Raw genomic sequence first — 27,846 nt, forward strand, 5'->3', positions numbered from 1 at the left:
TGTCATTTCTGTAGTTTTGAAATCTTACAGTAAAGTAACAAAAATGATGTTCAAACCTAATTGATAAGAAAAACAAATATTTGTTTACCATTTTCCTCAAAAAAAGAATAAAACTCTATTATAAACAGTAACTTTATTTTATGTCAATTAAGTTTTTGTTTTAAATAAATCAGAAAAAATATATTAAGCATATTAAGATGGTAACAAGCTTGTGTTTTACCAGTTTCTGGGTGGATTTTCTTGTTCTTTTGTTAAATAAAAAAATTATTACACTGTTTATTTGTTGTTTCTCGCCATCTTGTGGTGTTTAGCTGTAATAGCAGGAGATGTCTCATCTGGATCAGTTTCAAATCTGTTGCAAACTGTATTTAAATTAAAAGGAAATCAAACACTAACTTTACATTTACTAATAAAAACATATTTACAACACTCAGTGCAGGCTGTCAACAAAAATCCTTTTTATAGTTGTATTTTTTGCACTTTATCTCAAACAAGGAGGCAGTTCTGTGACAAGCAAATTTATTTAGAAATACAATTTTTTTAACTGACTTGTTATTTTATGTAGTTGCACAGAGTAAAGACTTAATGTAGCTGGGAATAAATGTCAGTAACTTTAATAATGCAGCATATTCTTTCCTGTTGACACTTATTTCCCTTCATTGTGGTTGTTTGTGTGTTTCAGGGCAGCATGTTGGTGCAGCTCCACCCTTCAGACCTCTGCTGGGTTGTGTTGTCTCTCTCTGAACCGGCTGAAAAGTGGAGGGGAAGGAGAACAACTGTCGCCGTGACATTAATGCAGTTACTGAGCGACGGAGGTGAGTGGGCCTGGCAGGTGCAGAGCGCTGACAGATATGAGGTCTACTTACCGACTCGGAGTCTGAAGCAGCTGTGATGGAGGGACAGCTGGAGGTGGGCAGCAAAGGGGTTTACAAAAACAGAGGCAGGCTGTTTCAGATTCAGAACACCGATCGTCCAAAATGACAAAAAGACAGATTTACAATTTTTTTAAAAACCCACAAGAATTATCTGCTTTACTGATTATGAATCATGATATGGGTTTTAATTTAAGTCACATATGTTGAGGAATGTAATGTGTTTCAAGTCAGAACACAAAACTAATTTAAGGTCCAGCATTCCTTGAAGGAATGCATATCGCCCGCCATCTTTCCTGACAGATTTTTAGACTAAGAGCATCTCATACAAAACTGTGATCTCTGAGAGTTTTGAGCATTTGTTGGAAATGAGCTTCTGCCACACTGAAGTTTACCTCAACATTTGTAAAAAACTGAGGTGAGTTGGCTGTGGTGGCCATCTTTAATTGCTTTGTTTGTTTGTTTGCTTATCCAAAAGGTAATCAGATTGTTATGAATTCTAGTATTTGTTTCTGTTTTGGCTTTATGTTTTGATGCTTTGGTTTCTGGGGCTATTTTTTCTTTTCTTTTATTTTGTCATCTGGGTTTTGGTTTAGTTCTCGTTGTCTTTGCTTCTTGTCTTTCCCCATTTATCCTCGGTCAGCTCCTGTTTTCTTGTCACGCCCATCTCCATCCACTTCCTTGATTTCTCTCTCACCTGTGCCCACTTCCCCTAATTGCCTCCTGCCTTTAAAACCCGGTCACTTTCTTCACTACTCTGCTGATTTATTGTGTGTTGTCTTTTGCCTCATGTCCCTCAGCTCGTGTTGCCTCGTTCCTTGCCTTTGTTCATTTATTTGAAATTAAATTTTGGTGTATTTAAGATGAGTCTGTGCTCCGGGTTCGCCTCCTGACACAGTTGTAGATTTACAGCCAATAATTACTTTCTGAGAGTTTCACTGAAATCCATTCCATGGTTCATGAGATATTTTGTTAACAGACAAACAGGACGGACTCCAACAGTTATTGTTAAGGTTTTAATCAATAAAGTTGTGCAGTGTGTTGTGAAATATGTGCTGGGGAAGATGCTTAACTACTACCACACCAAATAGCAGCTCATTATCTGTTAAATAGGCAGAGTTATAGCACCAATAAATGCTGCACGGACAGTGCATCATGTCAACTTTTTCTTTTTTTCTTTATGTGGACCTGCCTTCTTCTCAGCCTCCAGCTCTTCTTTGGAAAAAACAAACACCTGATCTTGCAGATCATAAGTTTTTTTGTAAAACAAAATGTAATGTGACTAATTGATCTCCTTAAAAAACAATCAGATTATGTGTTTCTGCAAGAAGTCTGAACAAAAGTAACATAACAGTTTCATATTTGTGTAAATGTGAGACAACACATTTGTGCAGATACACTTTCACTTCTTACTGCTTTAAAATGAAATAAATACAGACTGTTATGTATGTTTGTCTTATCCTCTTGTGATCTTTTGCTTGAAAATTGTTCATTTTATACCAAAAATGTTGTATTTTTCTGAAATATTCAACAGAAACCCCACATTTATTTCCCCTGAGGACATGAAGTCTATTATCCAGTAGAAGGCAACAATTATTCACAAACAAACATATTCATGCAAAGAGTTTATTTATGAATCAGACTGCAGTATCATACAACAGTAGCACAATCATGACTATGGATTATGCTTGTATTTATAGATACAAAGATAAAGGCATGTCTTAAAGAAAGAAAAAAAAAAAGAAAATGAATGAGCTCTCTTTTGATTTCCTCTAAAAAATAGCTTTAAAATACTTGGCATAGTTTTGTAAATGAAATTATGAAACTTAATGTCTTGCCCACTGGTTTTATTACTGGAGTACTAAATGCAAATATACTTTATGAAAAACATTTTTTTTCCTCCTCCCTCTTGCATCTCATGCAAGGAAGAAAAAAAGATGTCTGTGAGTACAAAAAGCACTTAAATCTCGTATGAAAATAGAAAATATTACAAGTGTGCATAATTTCTTCATGTTTGCACGTAACCTGTAGTACAAAAAGTCAAATGACACTATGTTCAAGCGTACCTGACATGCCAATTGTTTGGAGGGGATGAATTTAAATGTTGTTAGGGGCAGTTTAAATAGAAGACAAAGGCAGGGGCTTTCAGTGTCCAAAATGAATCAAAGATGAGCTACCGGTGAGCCAGCTTGTCCTCCTGTGATGCTGACTAAAAGGGCTTCAAACACTAAACCTCCTCCTGTACTGTTTTTAGAATTAATCTTTCCGTTTTAATTGAATTTCACAGTTTTGACTCAGTGTTCCTACGTTCCAGATAAACAACATGAAGAGCAGAAAGGATCCACAATGCTACTGTACCACTCGGGCCGGAGCGGTAAGTTGTCTGTAAAAAGGTATGAACAGTGCTTCGTACGTTAATATTTGGCATTTTCTGAAGTGGGATGAAATGCACAGATAACGAGGCGAACAACGGGCGGTCCAGATTTACAGGAAATGCTTCAAATATCAAGACAAAGTTCTGAGCTGATCGGATGCTACAGCTGTAAAATGCTACGTAACAGTTAGGAGATGAACTGTGATCATGTGTCACCCACACACACAAACAAAACGAAACACAGAACTGCAAACGTGTGGTTAATCACAAATGGATCACTTTCTGTTAAAGTTTTAAAATATGAGCTTTAATTTCTTTTCTCGTGTTTAGCAAACGGGTGGCCTGTTGTATCCTGTTGAGCAAGAAGAGTTAGTGACAGCAGAATACTTTACAGAAAGGGAAGGAAGGATGGAAAGAAAAAGAAGGAGAGGGAGGAAAAACCAAGAACGGGAGTAGGAAAACCAAAAGAAAACAGGAAGTTAAGAAGGAAATATTAAAGAAAAAAAGAAAAAAAAGGACAGGAGGAAACTAGAAGAGAGAAGGAAGGATTTGGGGAAGAAAGGTGAAATAAAAACCCACATTTTATTCGTTAACATGTTTTGAGGAACGACAACATAACGATACATGACTTGGAAGACGTACAAAGATCAGACACAGGTCGGGTTCGACCACCAACAGAAGAAAATACACCTCGGATGTATTCATGAGTCAAATACCACAAAGAGCGTCAAACATTGACTTTGTTAGCTTATGGAGAAAAAGCACTATCAAACAGGAAATCGTGGCACAATCAGAAAGTTTCCATCCTGGTAAGTGTTGCAGTGATGAACTCTACCACAAACTGAAACCAAATCGTGTGATCAAGGCACACAAACACGGTCGTCCTTAAATCGCTGTGATAGAATTTAAAGCACTAGAAAATTATGTTTACTCTCAATATGATACTATACACAGATATGATACTTCTAGCTTGATATAAGTGAGTTGAAATAAAATTCCATGGTTAAATACAAAATTTCTCTTAAAATATTTAAAATATACTTTATTTTATACAATTATGCAAACCGAATAACAATCTGATGGTTTAAAAAAAAGAAAAAACTCAGTGAAATGCTGATTCACAGATGTATGAAGGTAAATATATGTCACGAAATAAAGCACTCACCCTACTTTAAGCACCCAGATACCCTGACACGATTCAATTTCCCTGTAAAATGATCTGAATGACCTGTTCACATGAAAACTATGGTTCCTACAGGTAGCTCCACTACACCACTGGGCTGTAAATACAACAATATTGCTCTACATTTCTTTTTTCTTTTCTTTTTTTTTAATTCTAAACCCCTATATCCATCTTTAATGTTTGTTAAAATTACTCAACACTAGCTTGTACCTTTATTGCTTCCTGAAATTACCTGGAAATTTGAACTTTACAATGAATTCATCAGGGACTAATCGAGAACTTCGCCTGATCTGACCAGGATTTACAGATGTAAGAAAGGCAACTCTCCTGCGTAGAACCGATATAATCTATCAACTGCTCTATCATGTCATGTATTATAGAGTAACTCTTCACTGAAGAGATCTATGGATTATGGTTGCAGTGTGTACAAAAGCAATGAGAAAGCACAATGTCATTAAATCTTATAAAACAAAAACGGAGAAAGAAAGGCGCATTTATTTCCTCTGAAAACTAAAAACAGTTCTTTAGCCAAAGACAGTGATGTCCAGTTCTGAAACAGCTCTCCTCAATCAGTTAAATTTGGTGTAGTTTAAGTTAAACAGAAACAGGTTCGAGACAATAACCCCTTTATGTCTATGCTGACATAAACACTTACATTCATATTAATAACTGCTCCCCAGAGTGCGGAAAACGTTTCCGCCGTCCACATTTTAGAAGCTCTAGTACACATGACAGAATTGCATAATGTTTGCTAATGAGAGAAAGCATAAGGAGGGGAGAACAAGAAAGGACAAGCCGCTACAAGAAGACTAACTAGTAGAAACGCTAGAAAGGATGGGGCTGGGTGTGGAGGACAGATGGGGGAGGTGTGGGAAGTCAGTTTGGGAAGGTTGGGGAAGGATCTGGGTTGGAAGTTGCCCCCATAAGTTAACGAGGCACCTCCCTTTGGCAGTGGAACAGCACTCTTAGTAGTCCAATGCAGCGCCGAAGGTGAAGGTGTACACAATGCTCTTGTCGGACAAGAAGGCCATTTCAGTGTCGAGATGAGATGAAGGCATTCTAGTAGGCAGCCAGGTCACAGTGTTGGAGCTAAAAACCTCTGACAGAGACGATGGACGCAGTTTTGTTCTACATTGGCTCCCCGTGGCTGGGATCATGAGTTTCTGGGATTTGGAGAAGAAGAAAAAGAAAAATGAATTCTCAAAGTAACAGCAGCAGAAAACAGTGATCCTCATTAATGCTGGTTTAAATGTACAAACTCTGCTAATACACCTACAAGACAAACAAAAACAAAATGGCAGCTCAAACCACCGAAACAACTATTACAGTAGCTATAAGGACAAAGATATTTGGCCACACCTGATTATTGTTTCTGGCAATAACAACTTCCACTCTTTTTGGAAAGCTTTCTGCAAATTCTGGATTGTCTCTGTGGGGATTTCCATTTTTCATTTATTCTGTGGAGCATCTATGAGGTCAGGGACTGATGTTGGACAAGAAGGTCCTAAAGGTGCTCAGTGGGGTTGAGGTCAGGGCTCTGTGCAGGTCAGTCAAATTCTTCCACACCAAACCCATCAAACCACGTCTTTGCTTTGTGCCCTGGGGTGCACTCATGTTGAAATAAAAAGGGGCGTTCCCCAAAGTGTTGCCGCAAAGTTGGAAGCATAGCATGGTCCAAAATGAACTGGAGATAAGAGACCGAGCCCAAACTCTGACTGAAAAACCCAAACTCAACAATTAACAGGTGTGGCTAAATACTTCTGGCAATACAATGTTTTTCTTTTATCAATTTATGATGGCATTTTTTTATATTCCATAACAATTATGGGAAAAAACACATAAATTGAACATGTTAACATCATAAGAACATGGTAAAAATGACCCAAAATCACATGGAAAATGTGCTAAATGTGTTTTACATACGTCACATGTGGAAATCACGTTTCATGTGTCATGTTTATGTGTTTTTTTCTGTAAAATATCATATAAAATATTTAGCTTTTGTGTAGTTGATGACAAAAGGAAAAGGTGTCTCAATTGTGTTTGGTCTACCTGATTCAGAGTTTATTTAAGCATGGTAATTAAATCAGGTTTAAATTAAATTTAAGTGTTAAAATTGTAATAGTGACTGAGTTTTGAAGCTGCTAACAAGGAAAAACTGTGACAGTTTCGTCCCTGCACACAACAGTGATTGGCTGTAAAAGCTATTTTCTATTCTCACCTGAGAGAGATGATTTCTGCTCATCTTGCAACACTGCCTCCTCAGCACCCTGCTGCGAATGAGTGACCTCCTGATTGTTCTCCTTGTCTTCCTGCGGTACAGCGTGGAGCTCTTCCACTTCCTTTCCCTCCCCTTCTGCTTCCCCCTCCCCAGAGTCAGTACTCCGGATGCTCAGGCGCCTCACTCGACATATAACGTCCACCTCTCTCATCCTGGCAATCCGTTCGACCGCCACGTGACCTGGAGAAACAGCCAGTTTGTTCTGCAGTGCTTCTATTCGTTGGGAAGGGCCTCTGGTCCTCCTCTCCCCCTCTAAGCTTAGAGATAACCTTCGGTCTAGGTTTGGGGGAACTGAGAGTGGCAGTCTGTCTGGCGGAAATTCAGGCAACCCTGAATGGTCTCGTCCCAGATGAGTTCGTAGACCAAATCGAAGTTCTGGGACAGAAACAGACTTTTTCTCTATTTCTTTCCTGCCTCTAGGCAAAGTGTTGCTTTGGCCCTCACATTTTGCTACAGATTTCTTTTTGACTGCATCAGGTTTTTCTCCTGAACTGTTTTTTTCCTCTTCTAATTCTACTTTTTTAGTTACGGTTTCATCAACACATGGTTCCTCTGTAACTTCTGAGTTTGCAGGCTGATCGGTTGGTAATATTGAGGAAGGATCATCAGTAGATCCACTTTCAGGTTTGTTTTCAGCAGGCTTATCCGTGCACAAACTGTCTGAGCTTTCTGCCTGAGCATTTTCTGTTTTTTCACCGTCTCCTTCTTGCGCCAGTGAGTGCTGCTCCATTGTTTCTGCACACTGGTCAGGCCCTGACTGATTTAAACTCGAGTCATTTGGCTCCTCGGCTTTTGAGTCTTCGGCTGGACTTTCTAATGCAGCACATTGTGGTGGACTTCCATTTTGATTGGCTGAGCTGTCTGAGCTGTTCTCCTCATGAAGGGGAGGCAGCGGACCCTGTCTCATCTGATTCTCAAGCTCCCGTTTACAAATAGGACACTCCTCCTCAGAGTCGACACCAAGATCTTGAGCAGTCTCTGCGTCGTTGGGTCTAGAATGGCCTGCGGACAATCTATTGGCATCTGTTGGGTCTTTAGATTGACGCAAAGCCTGACATATGTCCTCGTAATCTGGAGGACTGGTAAGTGTGGAGGCATCCTGCATGGGCTGTCGATCTGCCCACGGGACCTCAGCTGCTGTGCTGTGCGTTGTTGGACTGAAGTCAGACAGCGGCGTCTCGATAGGCTCATCGGGCAAGTCTAGTTTCACTGTCCTGCCATCGTTGCTCCTTCTACGTGAAAGATGTGCAACAACCCTGTATTCTCTGAATCCTGTCTCTCTTGGTGGGACTGGGAGTTCCTCTCTGAGCTGTTTGCTGAAGGTTACCGACTTTGTTGCAGGCCTGGAAAACGCGCTCTTCACTTCTCTGTATTCTGGGTCAACAGACCAGCTTACAGCACTGCGCCTAAGGCTGCTGGGCTTGTTGAGAGGTTCTGATGTCAGCCGGATTTTAATGCGCTCAGGTATTTGAACTGAGCCATTGGGGACTTTATTGCTGGCAGTGCCTAGCTCTAAGATGTCTTTGTAGGCCTCATTGAGGTCCTCTATGCACTTGTCAACACTTGGTTGTTTGCTGACCTGCTGCTGCTGCTGCTGCTGCTGTTGATCCTGAATTTCTTTTTTAATGGTCTCCAATTCTTTGACAGCATCCCATGGCCGCTGCACTGTAGGTTTAATCAAAAATGGTTCGAATGGCTCTTGCCCACTGTTTGCTGGTTTGGCCTCCTCCACGTTTCCTGAGGGTGGTACTGCTGGCTGCTGAGCTGTGCTCTTGTTCAGCTGGCTGGAGAAGGTGGAGGTCAGAGAGAAGGCGCTGTTGCTTGACAATTTCAGGCTTTTGACTCCCTTTATTGGAAAAGTGAAGGCAGTGCCCACTACGGCACTGCTATCGGTAGCAACATCAGTGTCAGGAGGGATAGGGTCTTGTTGTGCTTCCTTGTTCTCAGGGCTGGGTTTTCGAGCTTCTGGGCTAGTTTGTGTCTCCTGATCTCGATACTGGTTTGCAGGCCAAGTTCCTGACAGCTTCAGCTCCTTGTAATGATTTATCTTAGGGGGTCGACAGGGTAGTTTTTTAAACATTTTGCTGCTCGCTCTGCTGCTTGTTTTGCTGCTTGCTATGCTACCAGTTAGAGCCTGCAGCTCAGCTTCAGCTGACGATGTGCTTTGGAGACTTTGGTTTGTTAAATGACCAGTTTTGTTGTCACTAGGACTGCCTGCTGGGTCTGGTGACTTTTCATTGTTGTTATTCTGATCACGAATCATTACAGTGGGCTGCGGAGTAACGGGGACAGACACTAAACAAAAAATTGTTTCGCTGAGTCTCTTTTTTAGGTTTTTGGATTTTTCTTTCTCTGGTGGTTCATGTTGTTCGACTTTCTTTACCTCTGTCACCGTTTCAGAGACACCCTGGTCAGCCGGTTTGCAAGGGGGTGGTGGTGGTTTGCCAAGAAAAGATGAAGGAAAAATATGACTACGAGTATGTTCAGGACCTACGCTTTCACTTTTTTTAATACCCCTGTTGCACCGTCGGTTACTGCTGTCATTGTCATTGAGAGCTGTTTTGTTGGTTTCAGTGTTGGGAGCTGGCCCCTGTTGGGGAGGAAAGGCACTATCATGTGTAGATTGTCCTAGAGTCTTAGCAGATGGAATCTCCTTGGTGATGTTTCGGATTTTGTCTGAGTCAGTGAGAGAATTCCCGCTAGGCCCTCCTGAGATTTGCTTCACTCTTGGGTCTTCAATGGGTAATTGACGAGCCAGACTCGGTTGTTCTTCCAGCGAATGTACCTGTTTTCGATAGGACGCACTACGTTCCTGATATTGTTCCAACCATAAGCCACTTCCCTGTCTTGTTAGCCACCTTCCTGGATCTGAGATGGGCATTTGCAAAGCTTCTGCCCTCCATCTTAAGTTTGCCAATTCATTACGACTGATTGAAACTCCTCTTGGGGGTGGGGCTCTCCTGTATGAAGGGGGTGGAATGTAGCCAGGAGGTTCCATTCCGGTGATGGCAGAGTGTTGTGCGAAGTAGTCATGTCTCAGCTCCCCACCCCGTGGATAATAGAGAGATCTGTCTTTTTGTTTGGCACCCTGCTCTATGGCGAGCATTTCTGCGCTACCCCTTGTCTGCTGGTGTATCTCATATGACGGAGGCTTTAAAGGCCTGCTGAACCTGGGCTTTGGTAAAAGTGCAACATGGCTGCTCGGGCCAACATTCCTACCCCAACCATTCCTACCACCACCATAGACATACCTACTATAAGGACCAGAGAAAACAGTGCTATTTAACCTTTGCCTATCAGGTAGGCTCGGTCTTGATGGTATGAGCTCTCTGCAATCATTTCCATCCGGTGACAAAACTCTGGGGAGTGACTGAGACTTTGCTTTAGTTCTAGGGTGGAAAAAACCCTCAGGTGTCCTCAGGCGGTACTGGTCCTTAGCCCACCTTTCCCCATCCCCATCTGACAGCTGCCTTCCCATGCCCACTGCAGGCCTCCACTCCTCGGTACCCAGGCTTTGGCACTTTCTCTCCCCAGTCACCCTTAGCTGACCAGGGCCTGCATCTGGGTCCCTTAACCAGGAAATGTCCTCCCATAGCTGCTGGGCTTGCCTCTCCGCCCTGTATTCCTCTGCTGTCATCAGGGCCTGTGGCCTCCATGCTCCAGCGGAGGCCCTTAGTTCCCTGCCGTCAGCGTAGTCCAGCAGGATGCTGAAGTCCTGGCCTCGCCTCCTCCAGTAGGAAATATCCCGCTCATCATAGCTCAGTGGCTCTGAGTAAGTCAAACTAGGAACATCATAGAACCTGTAACAACAAAATGTTTAGTATTAGTGAGACAGCTGAAGCTGTAACAGAGAGTTTCCGATGGATAAAACTGAGGTAAATTCTTCCAAGGCTTTCACTGTTAGTTTTATGTTCGTTTTAATCCTCTCTTTTTCTCCCCCAGAAAGTTGGCACATGTGAGAACCACCCATAAAATTTTAATGACAACATACCAGTCTTTGAGTGTTTCTCATTGTTAAAGATGAAAAATGACATGTCCAAGTCAGCAGCGAGCAAGCGCTTTGGCTGTGGCCGTATCGGCTTTCCAACACAACTTAATCAGGACGAGCCAGCACATATGAGACAGAAGTGCTTAAGTCAGCGACTTCAGAGTTCCTTAAAGACATCATGAAATTGTGATGCTACTGCAATATGATCTGCATAATAAATTGTGCTGACCCTATCTTGAAAACTGGTCATCTGGCCGGTGACTGTGGCTCTTAAAATGTTTGTACTGTAAGTCCATCCCATTACCTGATCTGATGTAAAAGCAAAAGTGCCTTTATTTATGTATTTATTTGATCACATAACTCTCTTTGAGAAATGAATCACTGCTCCTTCAAGAAAAACAATATGATATACATACTATTAACATTAAAAATACATACAGTAAAATGTTTCTTAACAATAATTTGTACAGTTTTTAACCTGTTTTTACAATAAAGTCAAAATAAGTTTTCTTTTTGATTGGCACTGGTACTAAAATAAAATATCATAAGCTTTTCTATAACTTTATTTAAAAAAAACACTTAATATAATTGATATGAAATGTCAATTATGTGAAAAGATGTTGTCTTAGTTATTCTTCCATAACTTCTATTTTAGAGGTTGTAGTGCCAGTATTATTTTAAACGGAACAAATATATTAATAAAATTAGCATTTTTTTTAAAGGAATGCATATCCCCCGCCGCCTTTCATGCCAAAACTTTAAACAGAAATCTTGTGCTCTGTTAGTGTTCAGAGTATATCACAGATCATTTTGTTCAGTTGCACTTTAGTTAACATTTTCTGATGTTTTTCAAATAATTCAGAGAAATATTTTGTTTGTTTGTTGAAATTTTGCCATATCATCATCAGGTCTTTCCATCCTGATGGCATTTTGTTATGATTAGATAAGAAGCAAGGCTTTTTACTGCTTTTTAAAACTTTAATTGCCGTCATTAAACCAACGATTACATTTTTCCGATTGTGTAGAAAACTCTCATATGGCCAGAGCTTCTTCAAATATCTGCATTGCACAAAAGCCCTGTTAGTCAATGTACTCCTTCATTTAAGCAGCAAAGTCAATGGATCATCCTCAGCAGCATATGCTACTGTATGGCTGAGGGGAGCTGCGCTGTGCACACTTGCCCAGCAACATGCTTACATCACTGAGCACGTGCTGGGTGTGATTCTGTGTGCTAGTGTTTACAGTGGAGTGATTACGCGCCTGTCTTCAGGCATGTTCCTCCAGTTTGCTCACCAACTAATGCTGCTGTTTACATCTGCCTGCTTGGTGGAGGCTGTGAAAACGATACCGGAGCAGAAGTGGGCACCGCAGAGGCATAAGCCACGTCTCTGTGCGGGCATGTAAACAACTCAAGGCACCTTTCATATTTCCTCATATTCCAGCTTAAGATATGTCAGTGGTGCTGCTGCAGCCACTCTTCTGCAGCTCTGTAAGGAGGGGAAGAGAGGAGAAGGGAGGAAAAAAAAAATCCTGCGCAGTGCAGACTCAGTTTTGCATGCAATACTGAAGGGCCCCAGTGAGAAGAGGTTAGAGAGAAAAAAGAGAAAGTAAAAGGGTGTGGGGGGTGCTGCAAAAGAGAGAAGAAAAGCACTCACCCACTGTCTGTTGCAAGAGAATCACCCAAGGGTTGAGGATCACCTAGGATACCAATACCGGCTTCTTTTCTCCTTTGGTTCCTTTCCCCACTCTCGTTGTCTGTGGCAGGGTAAGCCTTCACCAGAGCCTGCCTGGTGCCATAGATGCCTGTGATAGATATGGGCCCCCTGTCCGCCTCGTACCCGTTCAGCGTCCCCCGGCCAGCCCTGTTGTCCACAAGTTCACGCTGGCAGTCGGCAGGGCGCTTATCATAAGGCGTGGCAGACGGAGGGCCACTCTTGGGCAGTTTGTATCCATGGGAAATGAGGAGGTCCTCCACGCTGTACATGGCGGCGTCTCTCTCACTTCTGGGCGGGAGGGCAAAGGTGGGTGTGTTGCCTTATGCGCAGTGCTGCTGGTGGAAGCTGGAGCACGGTTGCTCAGCAGAGGCCATTACTGAAGAGAGAACAGGGAGGCAACTTGTAACAGCATGCAGCAAAACCAAAACAGTGTTATTTGTAAAAAGCAGCAGCTGACGCTCAGGAAAATAAGTGTTTGTATTCCTTTTCATAATCTTGTGCTACTTGTTTTCAGCACATGCTGTGCCAAATGCTTGCTTTAAAAAAGCCTAAAGATATTCATTGCAAAGTATGAAATCAAACATAAAAAAAGGTTAACCTGAACTATCAGTTGGTGCAGTTTGGACAAATTCACTCCAGTTGTTTTTGAGACGTATTGATATATTGCTCTGAAATGCAGGTGCGCACTCAATGTCAACAAAGTGCTTAAATCTTCTGGAAACCAGGTGGAAGCTGGTTGACCTACATTAGGAAGGCTGTAGCCACTGTAGGTAAATAAATGTGGCAAAACTGGACAAGCGTAGAATCTTTAAAAGAACGTTTAGGTAGAAATGCGGCTCTTTTAGACCAGGAAGTTTACTGTTTGACCCTTTTTCAGTGATTCCATCTGTTGTTTTTGGCATCCAATCATAAATTTTGCTTAGAAATGTTTAACTTGAGGACACATTATCCATTAATGAGAAATACAATTGTGCAGATTTTGTTTATGAATGTGTTTTTGACTGCTATTCACAACTTTGCAATGAGCAACTTTAAAATAAGCTTGACATAAAACAAACAAAATACAAGTTATACATGTTCATAATGATTACTTGAAGTCCAGACACCATAAAACTTTATAGCCAACCCCTGTGCTCCAGTATACGTTTTACCTTATTTATAAAGCATTTAAAGCAGACAGTTCAGTATAAAATTTGATTAAACTTCAAAGCAATCAAGTTCTACTTGACAAATGCTCAATATCCTCTCCTAACATGAACAACATATCCACAAATTACATGAAAAGAACGCAGAGTTATATGAGATGTGGCAGTCTAAAGAGATTAGTTTTGAGGGAGGTTTTAAATGGCTCTGCGGTGTGGATGGATATTGGGGAAGATTTCTAGAGACGGGAGGCCAGGACAGCTGATCTGCAGACAGATGGAGAGGAAAACTGAAAGATGATCAGAATAATTTGACACTGTGAGGCTGGAGCAGTTCAGAGGAGTATGGAGAGCTTTAGGAGTGAGGAGAATCTTAAATTCAATGTGACATTCGTTAGACAAAACAGGCAGCAGAGTTCTGGACCAATTGAAGTTAAAGGATTAATTTATTGGGCACACCAAAGAGGAGAGAGTTGTGATGATCAATATGAGAGGTAACAGGGATGTGAATAAGATTAGATGTGCTGTAAGATTTACGTATACAAAACAAATTAGATAATTGATGCGCTTTACGAAAGAAAACCAATCAGCTATCAAAAGGAAAGGAATTTACTCCTTAACCTAACAGGAGGGACTGATTGTGGAATTGTCAGGAGTAATAAAGACACATTAGGAGAAGATGGATGTAAAGCAAAAAAGAAAAAAAATGTTTAGTCATTGTTGGGTTTGAAACTGAGAGTAAAACAGTCATTTTTTCCCTGAAACAAACAAAAAAGAAATAAAGGAAATGAGTTTAGCAGACAGCAGAGTGTCATCCATATAGTTGTGAAACTGAATAATGTGTTTCATAAAAATGGAACCTAAGGAGAGTATCTATATTATTAAAAAAATAAAGGATCCCCATGATTGAGCCCTGGGGAACACCACTTATAATCTGTGATGGTTGTGACCTGAAATTTTTAAATTATACATCCATATTGTAAGAACGTCAGAAAACTTAACTACTGGAAATTCTTCAATAATAACACCATGCTAACAGGAAAATGATTGAACAACTCTATCTGCAGCATCTTGTTAACCTGTTAAAGCTGCAAACAATCAGAAAAACTTCTGTTTTGGACAGAGTACTCCTTCTAAAAATGCATGATTTAAATGCACAAGTTTCGAGTAATTTTTCTGAAAAACAGAATCAAAAAATGTGATACATTCACTGGTCAAAGTCCAACAACTTCTAATTTGTGTGTTAAACTCTGTAATGATCATTAGTGTGCATCTAGAAGTAAAATAACTATGATAAATCTCAAACATAGATGTGGAAATGTGTGAATTTGCATGACCCTAAATGTCCACAAATCTCATAATACCAAATATCTGCAGTGTGTCCACAATAAAACTACATGTTGTCTTATTTGAATATGGAGAATAAAAATATGCTGCATATTTTTGATTTTCTAAAATTGCATGTGCAACAGTAATGATTTTTTTTCTTTTTTATGAATTTTTAAATTACTCCTTTAATTCTGTATTTGGACATGCATGTCCTCTGGCAACCATCAGAGGGGCTGCGTCACCCTCTGCACCCCTCCTTCTAACGGTCTTGATCTCAAATTATTTTTATCATTAGTAAAGATTTTGTTTTTCTTCCTAAAATCTGAAATTGGAGCTACTGTTCCAAACCACCACATATATCGTAAAATAACAGAATCCAAACAGTGTTTAAGGTTTCTCTTAAATGACATTATCTTTAAATAAATGGTTAAAAAAAGGTTTCTTTAAGAGGGTTTGTGTTGGATTTTTACTCCTGTAATTCTACCTGATGAAGACTGGACACAAAAATAAAATAATAAAATAATAAACCTAATAGGCAAAATATGTTTTTCTTACTGATGGTTAATCTGTCGTTAAAATAAAAATTTGTTATTAGAATTTGTGACCAGATGCCAGCTACCACAGGCAGTTGTTTGTCTACAAAAACTAAAAATAGGTCAAACAATAAACCTTTTGGCTGTGTTTGTTTACCTGCATGGCCTAATGTAGGTCAATCGTGTGACTCAAGTTTCCACGATGGCGGATTCAGCCAAGTGCTTTGTTTACACTGAGTGTGGACCCGCATTTCAGAATTACATATCAATATATCTGGAAAACTATTGGAGTAAACATTTTCAAACTGCACCATTTTATAGAGTTCAGGGTAACCTTTTTATGTTTGAATTCCTACTTTGCAATGATTACCTTTAATTGTTCATTTTTTTACCTTTGATTATTTCTTGGGTGTATAAAATAATAACAAAAGGTTCAAATATTCAAATGTGCCCATCATTTCCAGAAATTATTATTCTATTAAAGTACAACTAATCCTCCTGCTTTAGAGATAGAAACAAAATCGGTTTTGGTTGAAAAATGGCCCAAACCATTAATCTTGAATAATGACAATAATAATTACCTTCATGCTTATTGGTTTCACTATTTCTCTATTGACTAATGGATATTAGATTTGGCTCTAAATTTTCTGCAACAAGTAGTAAAGAAAAGGCAAATGGTTTATGACTGGCTGATTTTTTCTGAGTACCTGTTAGTGTGTTGATAAATGAATGCAGAAGCAGGCCTGCCTGTCTGATTTATTAATTAGAAGCTATAACAGTGTGTCCTGCCTGGAGATGACAGTGGTTGTCTTATAAAGCTGTAACACATTGATCAAAGGCTTTGCACACGTTAGCATTTTTGGCAAATCATCTAGGGACTTAAACAGTGGATTAGTTTTCATTTTCCATTAGAAATGTGACACTTAAACGATGCCGAATCGAAGGCGATTGTGTTAAAGCAGACTGCCGCAAATTGGTGGAGGGCTGTGTGAAAGTTTGTCAAGATTCAGCCTCTGCTCGGATCTATTTCAACACCACAAACACCAGTTCTATTAATGTTTCCGGATTGCTATTTGTGGAAGGTGTTCATGTGATAAAACCTATCTGAATGTGATGCAAAGACGTGCAGACAGATAATTGTCTGGCACCTAAGATTAGAGGCAAGGCAACAGTAAACTCCACATCGTCTGCTTTAAGTCTCCGTGCATCAGAGCCTGCTGTCACAGTGTGCAGCAGTCTCATTCATCCATTGATTTAAGACATTTTAAATCACTTATTGTAACTATCATCCTGTGCTTTTTTTATATTAGTGGACGTGGCTTATCTGTGAAGCTGTTAAACGTTTAAGTTTTGCTGCTGAACGTCACTGACAGACTACAATTAAAGACCCAGCATTCCTTGAAGGAACACGTTTTGTTTTTCATGTTAAAAATCCTCGTATGATCGGGCTGGAGTTGTGGCATTAAAACATTTGGTGCACAAGATATTTTGCTAACAGACATAGTTGACAGCTCTGAGTATGTATTGTGGATGATGCTCAGCTACTACCACACTAAATTTTAGCTCAATATCTGTAAAATTGACCGAGTTGGAGGTCATCTGGCAGCCATCTTGAATTGGGTTGACTCCAGTTGTTGATGTCCACCCAGGTATGGTTTTCTGAAAGTTTCTTTAAAATTTGTCCCGTTGTTCCTGAGATATTTTGCTAACAGAACGAGCAGAATCCCATAGGTAATGTCAAAGTTTTAAAAACAGATCTTGTGTTTAGAATATGTTTTGCCAATATTTACCTCAATATTTGTCAAATAGGCTGAGTTATTGCATTTGGTGTTTGCTAGAGCTGCTTAGCTTGGCGGCCATTTTGAATCAGGTTGAACCCAAATGTACTCAGTTGTTCATCCAAGAATTACTTTCTGAGAGTTTCATTAAAATTCGTCCAGTTTCTCATGAGATATTTTGCTAACAGCACAGACAAATGAACACACAAACACTCAGTGGTGGGCAATAATAAGGCTCCACAAATACAATTCAGAAGGTTATTTTATTTTATTTTATATTAATTTTATGTTAACGAGATCATGCATCATGTCCTACTTATTTTAAAACTTCTGAACTGTAACTTTAATTGACAGAAACCAGATTTCAAATTGTTGGGTTTGTCAGCTGATCGGTTTGTTTTCACTTTGTAAAGATTTATCACACATTTAGGCAGCGTATCCCAGCCCTGCCTCTCGGGACTCGTACTCCTGCATGTTTTAGAGGTTCCCCTGCTTCAACACGCCGGATTTAAACTGATGGGTCATTAAAAGGCTTCTGCAGAACATGACGACAGGCCGAGGAGGCGACTGAATCATTTGAATCAGAAATATGTCTAAACGCTGCAGGCCGGTGGCTCCTGAGGAGCAGTATTTTTTAAAAATGACACTGCATTAAGGTGTAAAGCTTTTGTTATTTTATTAATCTATCTAATTTTTGAATCTGCTTTGTTCTGTTCATGGCAGCCAGACTGGACCCTGCAGATTATCGGTCCATCACAGGACAAACGGAGACAAAACAACTATCCACACCATAAGGTCAACTTAAAATCATCACTGAAGTGAATGTGAAGACTTACTACTGTCCTTAAAATAAGATTTGCAGACTAAGTTATTTCTGCTTTCCCCCCCCAAACTTCATTAAAATTGATTCAGCCTCCTTTATGTTGCCAGTTATTGAGTATGGGTGGCTCTGTTTGTCAGAAAATTCCAGTTTATACTAATTATTCATTACCTTATGCCAATAATTGTATTATTATATGCATTCTAATAACAGTAAATTTACAGAGATTTCTTACAGTGTGTGCGGACTGTCAGTAAAGCTAAAAACATTTATTTAATGTGACAAAAGTCAAGCACAAGCTGGGACCAAATTTGACATTTTTGCATTAAAATAGCTGAATTTAGTTAAAGCAGACTACAAAGATATTACTGTTTATTTTATTGCAGCTCATATATTGACTTTACCTTCGTTCATGATAAGCAGAGTCAATTTTGCAGCACTAAACTGAGTTATGTCTTGCAAAAAGTTCAATAAAAACAACCTAATCTCTGAGATTATAAAATGTGTTTTTGCTGCGAGCACATTAAGTGTTGGTGGATGTTGAGGACAATTTTATATATAAAAAAACAACAACACAGAAACTGAACTCTGGAACAAATCAAAATATACAAGATATAAAGTCCCAACAAAACATGAACTAAATAATCCATAAGAAACACTCGGAAACATCCAAACAGTTTCCAAAATGAGTTTTCTCCTCTGCTCCTCTTGACCTTACAGTGACCTTAACGTGTCTCACTCCATAACTTTGTCCACGGTGCGGTTTGCAGTTTGGAGTTGTCCCCTGGTGTGGGGCTTCACAGAGGCTGTATATTATTCTCCGCATTGCCTAAAACCCATCATCAAGCAGCCTGGAGATAATTAATACAGTCCAGATGTACATGAAGCTCAGCAGAAAATCTCTACTGACCACATTTTCAAGGACAACACATTATTAAAAAAATAGTCTGGCCAGTTTATAAATGCCACTGAAACTCTACAGAGCAGACAGCTTGAGCCAAAAATAACATTTAAAATAATCACCAGGCATGCTGAAATCAGGGGTCCTCTTGTATAAGTCCTCCAACTTTTAATTGGAGCGAATTTGCGCTTTGAAAAATGCACCGAAACAAATCCACTCAGGAGACTTTTTTTTTAACTGGTTAGACATCCTGATCAATAAGAGGAGCTTTGTGCAGAAAAGTGGTTTCTTTTTGATCAGAGAAGAGCAGAGCAAAGCCCACACACAAGGCTCCTTTTTGACAAGGTCACAGCTTCAAATGATCGCAGAGGAAATATGGCACATGAGCCCCTTTTTGCATAGCAACAACAAAACTACCACAAGTCACCACAAAACAGACGCTCCCTGACACATGCAAACACAAGTATGCTGAAGTTTTGTGAATGAGGAGGAGAAAACAATGAGGTCAGCTGATGTTAAATCTGCTTACTGCATCATTTACAAGCCAATAATTAAGAGTTCAGTCATTTTCGGCTTTAATTCCGACAGTTTTCTTGTGCTTCCGCAGACAACTTTCATGGGCAGCCTGAAAACTCAACTTTAACATGAAGGGTGATTATATTTACTTTTAAATTAAACATTTTTTTAATGTTATTTTCAATTAACTGGATCCAAAACAAGCACCCCACAGGAGAGAAGGCCTGGAAGACTGCATGCACAGGTAGTGGCCACTGTAACACATCAGCTCTAGCAGGCAGCACCACCCTAACTGCTAAAGGGAGTGTACCTACATCTTTACCTAGTGACAGGGAGAGCAGGCTAATCACAGGAAGGCTGCTGCTGCAAACTCATTTAAAGCACAAGTTTTTAGTCAAGAGCGCCCCTCTGTTAACTAAAACCCATCCTCTGAAAAACACATTCACTGTATGAATGAATAATGAATTGTATCATTGCACAGTTATCAATAAAATATCACTGTTGTGATTGATACATCATGCATTATAGATACAGCATGACCTAGCCTCCCTACAGCCATGCTGCAGTGTTATATGGCACAAAATAACAGGTTTTCTTTTTAAATAGCCCCAAATAGCTGCCGCAGGTCAGCGCCTATTTAAAAAAAAAGCTGCACGCCCCGCAAGTTGAAAATACAGTCATGTTTTGACGAAAGCCGCTTGCAAATCATCACCCCGCTGCAAAAATTTCCCGGAGATATGCATGCAGCTACAGCAGAGAGAGCGCGCGCACATCTCCTGCATCCCCAGCATCAGCATCAGCCGGGGAGGTGGAGATGTGCGGCTCGGCGCTCATCTGTCGACACATTCTGAGGTGTGTGCAGGTTAACCAGCAGGGTTTGCAGATGCGTCCGTGTTTACCAGGATCCGCCGCCTGCCGTCCATGTGAGCCATACACATATATACACGGGAAAAAAAATGAAAAGATACGGCAACCCCTCCCTGAAAATAAAAAAAATGTAGCAGATACACCGGGAAACATGCAGCAAATAGTTGCAAACAGCAATAAAAAGGGCGTGTGTCGGCGGAGAGATGCGTACCTGGGAAGATGCTCGTCCCCCTGCGCCCAGCTTCAGCTGCTGTGCACGGAGCCTGAGCCGAGCATGCCGATTGGTAGGCAGAGACGCGCTGGTTGCTGGCTGCCTGGACTGGGCTCTCCTCACTCCAGCTGAGGTGGGGTGGGCTCCTCACATGCAGGCAGCTACACAGAAGGGATGTCAGAATGGTTTCTTCCGAACTGTTTCTCTGAACTTTCCCTTTTTTCATAGCAACAGTCATATTTCCCCCCATTCATCCTCACATGTTGACTTGAATGACAACTACGGACGTGTATGGCAAGCCATGTGGGTATTTATTCCATACCCTTAATGTTAGGTGTCATTTTTTGCCCACGAGTTCTCAACTTGACTGCACGAGTTGCATATTTGGTTAATAGGTCAACATTTTGGTGCACTAGTTGAACAAACAACTGCTGGAGGTACCAGCTGGATGGATGGATGGATGGATGGATGGACAAATACTCTAACTAGAAACAATTTTTTGCCAACTAGTGACACTTTTGCCCAACTTACTAGCAGAAGTCAGCCATTTTGCTGCATTAGTAGCCCAAAAGTGCTAACTAGTTGACTTTTTAAAGTACTAGTTAACCACTGGATCAAACTAGTTGGGGTGTACAAGTTAGCAAGTAAGCATCAACACCAATTACACTTGTCAACACAAATGATGCTTACTAGTCAACTAGTGACTGCCAAATATGTTGACTAGTCCACCTTTTTACACCTTTTTGATCAAACTAGGTAACTAGTGTGCCTAAAAATGTTAACTAAATGACTAGTGCACTTGAAATGTTGACTAGTTAACTATTAAGGCCAAATTTAGTCACACTGGTTGATACATGAAACTATAATTGGCAGTGCTAGTTAACTAGTCAACATTTCATGCACACTAGTTGACATTTTGTAGATGTTTACTAGAAAGGCCAAAAAAGGCTTCAACTAGTGAACTACTGACCATTTTGAGTTTACTAGTTTACTAGTGCGCCTAATGTCAGCAAGTTGACTAGTAAGATTTGGTCAGTATTTTAGGCACACTAGTCAACTAATTTACTTTTTATGTACATTAGTTAACTAGTAAGGTCAAAACCTGGTCAACTCATGAGTATTTTATGCGTTTAATGACGACTAGTGCACACATTTGACAGTCACTAGTCAACTAGTAAGCAACATTTGTGTAAGGTTTTCGGATGTTAGCTAGTTCAGTCTAGTTGTCTGTTTATGCTTTAAAAAGCAAACTAGTTGGGATTTCTGGAGTAACTGTTTAGCAAAAATGGCTGACAGGCATAACTTCTGTTCTGTCTTGTTGGGCAAAAGTGACACTAGGTGGTAAAACAGTTTGACTAGGTAAGAGTGTTTGTAGAACTAGTGCTCCAAAATGTAAAACAGGGGTAAACATGTAACTAGTGCAGTGCAGTGGTGAACCGGTGGAGGAAAGTTACTTCTGGCTTGTTGTCATGAAAAGCTGTTCTTCATCTCCACTTTTATCTCCCTCACATGTTTGGTTCTCTCAATATTTACACGTTATGCTCTTGTATACACTTTTCCTACATGAAACCCTTTTATTGTTCTAAATAAAGCCTTTAGCTGTGCAGCACCGCGCCCTCTGTGATGATTCGTCGCTGCGTGTGTCCCCTCCACCCGTCCAATGCCAACACAGCTTGGCTAATTAAACCCGCTGCTCAGTCCCCCCCCCTGTGCCTGCTCTGACGTGCAGCGCTCGGAGGGATTTCTCATTCAGAGGGGTGATGGGACAGCTTGCATTTAAGTCGTTTATCGTTTTGCTGAGATTTACAAGAATTCACACAGCTGAGTAAAAAGTTACTCTGAAACAGTCAGGCAAATGACTTCTGATGAACTGATTATGCTGATGAATAATATCTTTAAAGTTGCCAATGAATAAGCATAAAAGCCCCCTTATTGAAGGTTTTGCTCTGTATCTTGTTGCAGAGGATGGAAAATAAAAATACAAACTCCACACAATAAAATGTGCAGCTTAATTAAGAATAGTGTGTTATGACTTCTGGCAGTCAAAATTTGCAAAGAACTACGAGAAAATAAACATCGGAAATTTAAAAAAACTCAGCCCTGTTTGGAGCTCCACTACTCAGGTGTGCTTTAAAATCTGAACGGCCACAGAAACGTGTCTGAACGGACATTTTAATATTTTTTTTTAATAGTTTTTACAGATTTTTCCACAGAATGTTCAACTGACCATTGATGATGTCACTTTAAATTTGAAAATGTTCACATTTTTTGCAAATACACTTTCTACACAACCATTTTTGGTACATAAACATTACAAATTATGCATCAAATGTTGGTATTTCTGTCTCATAATGCTTTATAACCCATTGTTTTCTCTCAAATCTCCCCAGAAAACAGAGAGAACAACCAAGCTTCCACAGATTCGGTTTATAATTCGCTCTAAATAAGCTCTTCAAACCTGAACGTTAAGGGTCTTTTTAATTTGTCATATTTCCTCCATTTTAAAGATCAGACTTGTAGTTTTTGCACAACAGCTGTATGTTTGAGGCTCGGTGAGTTGGCAGTCAGGGAGTGACAAACTGTGGTTACCATGGTGACCCTAATAAGCCACTGCCAGCAGCTTTAACATCTCTTTTAATCTTTGTTCTTTTTTACACAGTTCATACATTGAAATGGTTCAATTATTACTAAGTGGTGCTGGAATTCCAGCAGCTGCTCAAAGTTTCCTCAGAAATATTCAAGTTATTATCGGCTGTCCTGATTGATGGTTTAGATCAAGCTTGCCTGGTAAAAAGTGCATTTGAAGCGATCATAAGTTCAAAATGCTAATAAATGCTGCAGACAGGGACTCAAAGCCTGACTTTTAGCCCAGATTTATCCACCCCCACATCTTAAAAGGTTGATCGTTGAAGCCCACACATAGAGCTCAGATTATGCTTCATCCTGCCGTGCCAAAACATGTCCAAGACGGCTCAACTTCACTCCGAACCAGAACTGCTGTGCCAGCCGTTTGGTTTGTTGTGTGGCTTTAACAGGGTTTCAGCTCTTTCTCCTCTGGATCAGAAGATAATGTGTTGAGCATTTCTTTTTCTATTTCTGATTTTTTTTAATGTTGTCGCTCTTCAGAAACTCCAATTCCAAAATAACAGGTGAAAGCAGCTGCGTTGGGTGTACACACAAGCAAAATGAGAAAAGTCAAAGAAACGTTTTGTGACTTTAAAAATGTCACCTGCTGCTGTTTATCAGCCTTAAACAGCAGCAGGTGTTTTTTCTAATCTCCGAAAGTTTTCTTCCATAATGTAAAGATAAATAAGATCTGTTTTATGTCACAGTTCGTGCACAAGTCAGCAGAGTTCATCTGCATCATGTTTGACCTTCTGGATGGGTTTTTCAGATAAATAAGATAAGATGTCACTGGAAAAAAAACTGGGAATGTTTAAGAATAGTCCAGACATTCTGCAGTTTGTCACATGTGGATGTTTCTGCAGACTCTCACATACCACTGTGAGGCTGACATTTTCCCTAATCAGCAGTACTTATTTAGATCCCATATGGTGTAAAGAGGGTGTTACATACGCTGATATTTCAGGGAGAAATCAGTCTTTCTAATCCACAGACACTCAGTGAAACAAAATGGAGGTGTTCTTGATGTAAACCCATTTCAGAGCCCAAAAAAAGCTAAACCTTTCCCACTGATGGATCGGTTTTCTCACCTCTCTAATGCACAAACCATTGTCTGATTAAATGCAGACGCTGAGGTTGAGTTTTAACGCGTCTCACCTCAGACTGACGTCATTCCTCGAGTCGTTCCAGATGCGCCGCTGCGTGTTTTGGCACAAAAAGTACGATTTAAGTTTTGTGTTTTGATAAAGGTTGGAACTTTTCATGTTTCTTCTCTTAGAACCGATTGCAATTTAAAAAGAAAGCACAACCAATGAGCTATAAAAGAGGTTTTGCTTCTTTACAAAGGCTTTATTGATCATTAATAAATAAATTATCAATGATTTTGTAAAAGCTTTACAGAGCATCATTAGATGTTTATAAAACAGTCCTTTTTTTGCACTGTAACTGATTATTTATGGTTTACAAAATGTTCACAGTTTACTGCAATATTTTATTATTTAGTAGTTTTTATCTGTACCCTTATTGTAAAGTGGTTTCGGAGATTTTTGTTTTGTTTTCTCCACCTCTTGTTTTTGCTCCTTCCTTGTGTTCAGTTCGTTGGTGAGACACACTTTGTATTTACACCCATTAGTTTATTTATTTTTTGTTATTTTCTTCCAATCTGTCCCCATACATACAGCAGTGAAGCTTTCCTGACACATTTAAGCTCTTAGTTTTCATCTGATCCTCGTCTGCTCCGGTGTTTTTACATTTTGTCTCCCTTATTATCACACTTCTTCTTAGCTGTGTTTCTTAAACTTTTAGACCCAGGTGAGCAAAATGAGGCTCGAGGGCCAGAAGTGGCCTCTGGACAATCTCCATCCAGTCCTCAGTGCACTCAAATTTAAACTTAAAGCTTAAGTTTATACAGCATTTTATAAAATAAATCAGAAAATGAAGCCTAAATTAAACTTCTTGGATGTTTAAAAGTATTTGGCTGCAGATGTAATGATGTTTTCTAACTTCACCTGGTCAGGAGACAACATTTAAAACTCTCCAGATGTGTTTTTGTTTTTTTCTTACAGTTTTTTTGTATCCTTTCACAGCATTCTGTGTTCCCCATGATTAACATTCAGGCCTCTGTTATTACACGTGACAAAGATAACACAGCGAAGCAACATCAGCACTTTCGATTACCAAATTGTTTAATTTTATCATTTTTGCACACATATACAATAACTCTTCTGGTTCATAAGGGCTTCAACATTTACCAAAGTCAAAATAATCCTTTTTTTTTTGTTTCATTACGGTAATTCTGTAACTGTGTATTTGGACTTCCTCTGGCATTCACCAGGGAGTGCTGTGCACCCTGTGCACCCCCACTTTACTTGGCTTTGATTTATTTTTCTAACCATTTTGACTTTGCAGCAAGATTTTCTCCCTTCAATGTTGCTGTCTGCATTTTGAACTACCTTTTTCTGTCTTTACTACCACAGCCAGATCACTTCTCCAGTGAGGATTTTAACATTCTGATCTCTTTCAAAGGAGAGTTTATATTCTTTTATTTTTCATTTGTGCAAAAACTAAAATCCATAAAATAAAAATGACGTTTCTAAGGTCTTTTCTCACAGCTCTCCTGCCTGGTTTTGAATCGGCCTCTGACATTGTAGACATTTGACTGAGAATGAAATAATTAATATGTCAAATGTTAAGGACATTTCTTGTTTCCAACCTGAAGGTCACTGCTGAGCTTCATCCTCTTCATCATCATCATCGTCTGTTCTTATACAAACGCCGAATCGCAACATCACGTCAACTCTGAAATCCTCTGAAATTCTACTACAGTTCAAACACACAATAACAAACGCTGACTTGTTTAAGAACGCGCACACACACACTCAAACACACACACTCTGCCCTCTCGCTGTCCCCAGCCCCGGTTGCCTAGGAGACAGCTGAGATGGGGACCCCATTTCATTACACGCCAGCAGGGTTGTGAGTGGCTGAAAGAGGATGCTTGGGATCTTTATTACCATCTAGCGGCTAAAACAGAGAATGATTTTATTTATTTATTTATTTTATTGAACCCAGATTCTGCCTGGTAACCCAAAATGCTGACTTCTCTGGATGCAGACAGCCAGCTCTGAATTTCTAATGAGCCGCTCCACACTGGGAGGGAAAAGTTAACACGAACTTTTAGCTGACTAACAGCTGAGGGGAAATTGGTTGTGAAAGGGTAGAGCAAACATTTCTTTAACTGTATTAAAACAAACTTTAAAGTTTTATGGTTGAATAAATTATTTAGCGCTACATTAAGTCAGTTTCTACTTTCACTTTGTAAAAAAAAATGCACAATTTAAGCATATGAATGCATATTAATGCTATAAATTAACCATTTTCTTCCTTTTTTAAGTGGAGCATGTATGTATTATTGTCTAATCCACCTCCCTGTGCATAAAGGATGTGAATATTTCTGCTCTAACTTTTGTCATGCATGCAGTATGTAAATGCACCAAGAATCAGTATTTACTTTCCTCATTAAAAGAATGGAAATAAGTGGAATGGACGGATTAAAAATAACTGATGATCATTTGATCTGAGTTATATTGTAAGGTCTGCCACAACGTTTCAGTCAGGTGGAGGTCTGGACTTTGGATTTCTTTGATTCTTTTCTTTTTGAGCCGTTCTGTTGTTGTTTTGGATCATTGTCCTGTTTGGTCCAAGCTTCAGCTGTGGGACAGATGACCTCACACCTGACCCCAGAATCCTTTGGTCTACAGAGGAGTTCACGGTCGACTCGATGACTGAAAAGGAGCCCAAACCGTCAACCGTTGATCGCTGGTATGAGGTGTTTGTGATGATATGCTGTTCCTAGCTTCATTTATGGATTTATGGTACTGTAGGTAAACATCTCCTATTTGCTCTCATCTCTGCAAAAGACATTATTCCAAAAGGTTGTGGTTTATTTAAATGAAACTTAGCAAGCCTAAGTCGTGCTGGCATGTTCCTTCAGGGAGAAGAGGTTTTCTCCTGGCAGTCCTTCCAAACAAGCTATACTCATTCAGGCTTTTTTCTAATTGCCCTGTCACAAACTTTAACCTTTAACCTGCTAACTGAGGCCTGTAGAGTCTGTGATGGAGCTCTTAGGGCAAGGGTGTCCAATCCTGGTCCTCGAGGGCCACTATCCTGCATGTTTTCCTTGTTTCCCTGCTCCAACACACCTGATTCAGTGGTTAAATCACCTCTTCATGTTCTGCAGAAGCCTGTTAATCACCCATTGATTCGAATCAGGTGTGTTGGAGCAGAGAAACAAGTAAACCTGCAGGATGGTGGCCCTCGAGGACCAGGATTGGACACCCCTGACTTAGGGGTTATGGTCATTCCTCTGGGCATTGCACAGTCTGACCTTGGGGTGAATTTGAAGGGACGTCCACTCCTGGAATATTTCCACACGAGAATCATTTTTCTCTCCGTAGAACGATGGACTCCAACCAGTTTTGGAAGAAGGACTTGCACTTAAATAAACAAACATGCTCACAGGCTTCCACTCTTGTATTTGCTATTTCGCGGTGCAGTTCTTTACATAGCCACATTCAAGTTGAAGATCTTTAGGCCAAAATATGTTTTATTTTCTCACCGAACATACAGCTCAGCTGAACCTCTGCCCAGGTTTTCTTTGTACATGTTTCAATTTCCGTAAATCCTCCTCAGAACAATACATGATCCAAAACGC

General features: G+C 40.0%; 1 protein-coding gene across 1 annotated transcript; it reads right to left on the bottom strand.

Moving 5' to 3' along the window:
* Positions 1-2,357: 2,357 nt before the first annotated feature.
* On the bottom strand, positions 2,358-20,707 carry LOC108232954 (junctional protein associated with coronary artery disease). The gene is made up of 4 exons (XM_017411116.2): positions 20,511-20,707; positions 12,354-12,789; positions 6,651-10,510; positions 2,358-5,592 (listed from the first exon to the last, which is right to left on the bottom strand). The coding sequence occupies exons 2-4, from the start codon at positions 12,680-12,682 to the stop codon at positions 5,558-5,560; spliced, it is 4,224 nt and encodes a 1,407-aa protein (XP_017266605.1). The 5' UTR covers positions 12,683-12,789; positions 20,511-20,707; the 3' UTR covers positions 2,358-5,557.
* Between the last annotated feature and the right edge of the window lie 7,139 nt (positions 20,708-27,846).

This window comes from Kryptolebias marmoratus, linkage group LG20, assembly GCF_001649575.2.
Source record: "Kryptolebias marmoratus isolate JLee-2015 linkage group LG20, ASM164957v2, whole genome shotgun sequence".
In the NCBI taxonomy this organism is placed as follows: Eukaryota; Metazoa; Chordata; class Actinopteri; order Cyprinodontiformes; family Rivulidae; genus Kryptolebias; species Kryptolebias marmoratus.

Bases quoted from the DNA above. Each gene is read 5' to 3' on its own strand.
- LOC108232954 (XM_017411116.2), bottom strand. From the start codon at position 12,682: ATGTACAGCGTGGAGGACCTCCTCATTTCCCATGGATACAAACTGCCC. The intron at 10,511-12,353 runs GTGAGTGCTTTT...TTGTTGTTACAG, and splicing joins TCTCTTGCAACAGACAGTGG to GTTCTATGATGTTCCTAGTT. The intron at 5,593-6,650 runs GTGAGAATAGAA...TCCAAATCCCAG, and splicing joins GCAGAAATCATCTCTCTCAG to AAACTCATGATCCCAGCCAC.